Below are 5,213 nucleotides of genomic sequence, written 5' to 3'. Positions count from 1 at the left end.
TAAATAAGTATAGCAGTGTAAATAAGTACAGCAGTGTAAATAAGTATAGCAGTCAAATAAGTATAGCAGTCAAATAAGTATAGCAGTCAAATAAGTACAGCACTGTAAATAAGTATAGCAGTGTCAATAAGTATAGCAGACTAAATAAGCATAGCACTCAAATGATTATAGCAGTCTAAATAAGTGATGCAGTCAAAACATGCACTAGGACTGTACCATCTATGAGCCCATACTATTTTTAATGGGGATGACAATTGTGATAAAACTGAACTGCAGCTAACTGTCTGTTCTCCGGTGACACCTGATTTAATAGCCCTGTCTTTGGATTTTTCAAACACCTCCTGACTTTCATGTAATGAACTGGCCTGTTCCGCTAACGTCAGTCCTTCCATAACATCTGCTATTGGATCATTCATTATTGGAAATTCTATTGGAAAATACAACACTTTTGATTTTGGTCGTATCTTTTCAGCGAGGCCTTTAGGACGGAAGTCAGGCATAAGTTTTAAAAATGTCCCAATTGATGACAAGAAAGATTCCATGTTGTATTTTGAGTTGAATAAAACAATGTCAGCAGTTAAACTAAAAGAAAAATGTAAATTAACATTAAATAAATTTTATACAGTATAAAGTTTTCCTTTGCATATAAATATTGACCTCATCTGGGCATAGATAGAAGAATAAATTATGGACTGAGCAAAATACTTTTCAAAATAAAGAGAGATAAAGATAACTGCAGATTAAAATAAGCATTTGGGACGTCAACAATATTGTTGATTTTTCTGAAAATCAAGGGGAATAGTCTGTAAGTATTCAGGATGACAACTTTAAAATTACCATTAAAACACAACACTGTGTAAAGTACGATCAAACAATCAGCAGTTACCTACACACAGAACATGCGCAACATATGCAAAAAATGTTACGTCACTGTGTTTTACCAGCCAGAAAAAGTATGATCGTTTTGCTGTTTTCTGCGCATGATACAAACGTCCTTCCCGGGCCGCGTAATTTTTTTTTCCAGGACGAACGTGGGCAGAAATCATGACTTCTGCCCACGTTCGTCCTGGAAAAAAAACACACTCCCGGGCCAACTAGATTAGTGAGAGGTGCCATTTTATCATAAATTTTATGTGCGAGTACCTTTTCTGACTATCTAGGGGTCGTATTTACCGAACGCTCAAATGCTTGTGTCTGAGCCTCCTTCTCCCCACCCCTATATTTCAAAATCGTGGATCCACCCCTGCTATCCTTCTCAATTCCCTACTATAAATTTAAAAACTAACAATAAATGTACAGTACCATGTTATTATTTGATTATATCCATATTGAAAATCTCTGTCTTTTTGTTTTCGGACAGGGTAAACCAGCTGGTTTTCATGGAAGTAAACAATCTTGGTCAGCCGAGACAAATCAGGTCGCAGTGCTACCAACTCTGCTAAATTTAATACTGAACTGGTAAACAAAATTCTAAGGGAAGAAAAGTGAACAGTTAATAATTTTATTTTATCTAATTTTAGCAACATTAAAACAATACATAAACTTTGAGTGTGCCAAGGAGTGGCAAAAGAGGTCAAAGGACCACTGTCGTCATAAGGTGTGCCACACCAGCACTCAAAGCATACATTAAAACATAAAACAATGTAAATATGTAATATTAATACCATAATTATATACATTAAAGAGGCATAGTGTTTTTAAAATGGTCCATTAACAATTTTTAAATTGTACCCAACTTCCGCAAACAAAGGCATCTTTAATATTGACCGGTAGTGAATTCCACAAACGAATAAATCTGGTTGGGATACAATGCTTTCCTATCAGTTTTGGATGCAAGATGTTTAAAAGTTAGAACATCCAAATGCCTACAATTGATAGTCAACATATTTAAAATAAAACTATTCTGTAATTTATACAATATATTTGTAACAAAAATAACGGTAAAATAATCTCGATTTGATTCAGCTGTCATCAAATTCAGTCTAGTTAATCGGTCAGAATATGGCTGATCTAAGATTCGTTGATGAAGGATAAATCGACTTGCCCTTCTTTGAATTTTCTCTATCTTATTAATATGACATTGACGATAAGGATACCAAACAGGGGAGCAATATTGAATATGGGGAAGAACAAGACATTTATAAAGTTTAAGTAAAACAGATGTAGAACAACCTGTGGCAATTGATCGTATAAAACCTAACATCCTATTGCATTTCAAAGTTACATTATCTACCTGATGTGCCCATGACAAATTATGGGATATTACCACACCAAGTAACGTAATGTCATTAACGTTCATGAGTTCATGTCCATTTAGAATGCAAGATGGAACAACGGGATCTCGTTTTCTGGACAATGACAGCACTTGACATTTATTAGGGTTAATGGAAAGTGAATTAAGTGCTGACCACCAGGAGATCGTGTCAATGTCCTGTTGCAGAGATAAACTATCTTCCTCCGTCATTATACATTTAGCAATGCAAGTGTCGTCTCTGTATATTGATATGGTTTTGCACGTAGGTGCATATGTAGATCATTAACATATATGTTAAATAACAGGGGTCCAAGCACAGACCCCTGAGGAACCCCTGATATTACGCAACTCTTGCCGGACATCTTTCCGTTAAAAACAACTTGTTGCTTACGTTCAGTTAAAAATGATTCCAACCAAGGCAACATGGAACCACCAATTCCATAGGTTCTTTTCAGTTTGGAAATCATTGTAGAGTGCGAAATGGAATCAAATGCACGACTATAGGCCAGTGCAACAATATCAATGCGTGGGACACCTTTGTCAAGTAATAATCTGTATAATATTGTTTATTACAGTTCCCCGATATTTTGAGTCATCTCTTACTTCCTGCTAATAAGGACAATTTCTCCAGATTATTATTATTACATGGAAAAAACATCTAAATGAATGATTTAATATTTAGGTTACTACTACAGTACTCTACTAGTAGCTTGTTTGTTAAATATAGGTAAAACTGGATTTTAGTAACAAATTTTCCCAGTTTGCAGAGTCCGGTAACCTCTGGCATATCCATTGTTTAATATTGTAGTATCGATCCCAGGGGGCTGGCCAATGAATGAATGACCTGAACATACCAACCATCTACGGGCGCCTTGATTTAGTATGCATGACATATGGACGTCTGGGGCATGCGCAGATGGTTGGGAGAAACCTGAAATCAGGGCAGTTTTGCCATGGTGACAATATAGACGGCTATTATAAGCAAGTACTATATTATTGATACGGGATATATATATATACATTGGATTTGCCCCAAGTGGGAAAGAATTTCCCAGGTAGGCGAATATCTGGTGTACTTTTACATATAGCATATAGGGTAAATACAATACTATTTTTAAAAATATTTTAATTATGCAAATGCTGATGATTGTTTTTAATAGCGCCCTCTATTATATTCCGATGAATATTTTCCAACTTTTATGGTAACCTCTATTGTTTGGGTATCTTCAAAATTGTTTCCTCGATTTTTACTTTTTGAAGTTGGCACCTCTGTTATTACAACAGAAAGGGTATTGATAAAAAAATAAAGATTATGACCTTTGCTGTCAAAATATAATGCACAACTCTTAACCTGTATTCTTGGCTAGGTGAAATTACTTCGGAAAAATATAGAGCTGATGTCCGTGCTCTCCAATGCCACTTCTTCCCTGGCAAAGTGTATTTGACAGCGCATCCTTCTAGGCCTTTCTGAAGAGTGTCGATCAACTGAGAGTGGGAGCCAGCATAGAACGCCTCAATCAACAATACCCTTGACATCTTTACAACTTTCGTGTCATAATACGTCAACTAACAAAAGATCCTCAATTAATTATTATAAAGATGTATTTTGATGTCATGTATAGCATGGTGTAACCATTGACCTTTACTTCATGCATTGACTTTGCTGTAAAAAAATGAGAGAAATAAAAAAATAATCTGATTAAAAACATATAACAAATATTAATAAACTTGTGATAGCCTATACCACTCTAGTATAGACAGGGAGTTACAACTCCCTGGTATAAAGTAGGCCTTTACTAAATACGAACTGTCTGCCTCTCTACACCTAGTCGTACTGTAGATCCTATATAGCGCCCTCTATGGCTATTGTACTAATGTGTTATATCAATGCATTGTAATCCGGTTAGATGGCTGAATGGTCAATAATGGGTAGTGCCCGAGTCTCACAATGTAATGCTGTTTTAATTTAGGTTACGAGGGACGGAGGCCCGAAAAAGAGTGCCTTTTGAAATCGGTCGCGTTTGAAATCGGTCGCGCTATTTTGTATGGATCGAGCCGGATGATTATTATAAATGAAGAAATAAAAGATATTCAAATTAAAATCTATAGTAGGCCTATCGCCGACGTATATACGTAAATTATATATAAATCATACTGTCAAATTATAGAAACAGTGTATTATTCGGAATTATTATGGATAAGCAAGCCTGTGAGCTACAGCGATTTTAATTGCTTTTGCTTATCCTTGCCTCCTTAGATTTCCACGTGTCTTGATTTTGTTACCTACGTTTTAATATTTCGATTTTAGAGGCTAAATAAAGAATGAATGAATGAATGAACATGATCTCATAATCGCGTCGAGCATCTATAGCTCATTGGATCGTTTCACAAAAACACATGCAGGAGGCCTATAGACGTTTCAAACGTATGGTTATTAGTAATAGACGTCATCTTTACCTCGCCATGGACAACGATCGTACGTGTTTTGTCCATGATTTAACACTAACAAGTGCATGTTTTTTAAAAATGGGGAAACCCCGTCAGCAAAATAAAATGTATTGTTAGGGGAAACAGCTGCACGATCATAGAAGGCGCATCTCCACAATATGGCTTATTCGGGGGTTTATTTCAGTAACTCGCCTTATAACCATCCGCATATAATGATCATTTTACTAAAAACTATTTGAAACATTAGAAATAAAAATATACACGTGATTTGCCTCAACAATAATCAATATAAATACATAATAGAAAAATAACGCTTAAAAAAAGAACGATGTTTCGACTACATCATGGAGTCATTATCAAGTCCAATGAATAAAATTTTTAAAAAACAACTAATTAAATAACACAAGCCAAGGGTCAAAGTTTAAATAACAAAAGACCTATAATCATTATACACTTAATATTATCCTACATATAACGGATAGAAATAAAATAAGGTGATCGAATAGTATGT

The 5,213-nt window shown here is 35.1% G+C and overlaps 1 protein-coding gene across 1 annotated transcript; it reads right to left on the bottom strand.

Moving 5' to 3' along the window:
• LOC140056108 (tRNA-queuosine alpha-mannosyltransferase-like) lies at positions 1-4,924 on the bottom strand. Its single transcript, XM_072101364.1, has 3 exons — positions 3,606-4,924; positions 1,303-1,470; positions 1-582 (listed from the first exon to the last, which is right to left on the bottom strand). The coding sequence occupies exons 1-3, from the start codon at positions 3,788-3,790 to the stop codon at positions 141-143; spliced, it is 795 nt and encodes a 264-aa protein (XP_071957465.1). The 5' UTR covers positions 3,791-4,924; the 3' UTR covers positions 1-140.
• Between the last annotated feature and the right edge of the window lie 289 nt (positions 4,925-5,213).

This window comes from Antedon mediterranea, chromosome 1 (assembly GCF_964355755.1).
Source record: "Antedon mediterranea chromosome 1, ecAntMedi1.1, whole genome shotgun sequence".
Classification (NCBI taxonomy): Eukaryota; Metazoa; Echinodermata; class Crinoidea; order Comatulida; family Antedonidae; genus Antedon; species Antedon mediterranea.
The sequence above is the reverse complement of the archived record's forward strand: the minus strand, read 5'-3'. Positions and strand labels throughout refer to the sequence as shown.

What these genes read in the sequence shown, in the direction of transcription:
- LOC140056108 (XM_072101364.1), bottom strand. Translation starts at nt 3,790, where the DNA reads ATGTCAAGGGTATTGTTGATTGAGGCGTTCTATGCTGGCTCCCACTCT. An exon ending in TCACCTAGCCAAGAATACAG is followed by an intron (nt 1,471 to 3,605) that starts GTTAAGAGTTGT and finishes TTCTTCCCTTAG; the next exon opens with AATTTTGTTTACCAGTTCAG. An exon ending in TATAATCAAATAATAACATG is followed by an intron (nt 583 to 1,302) that starts GTACTGTACATT and finishes TTTTTCTTTTAG; the next exon opens with TTTAACTGCTGACATTGTTT.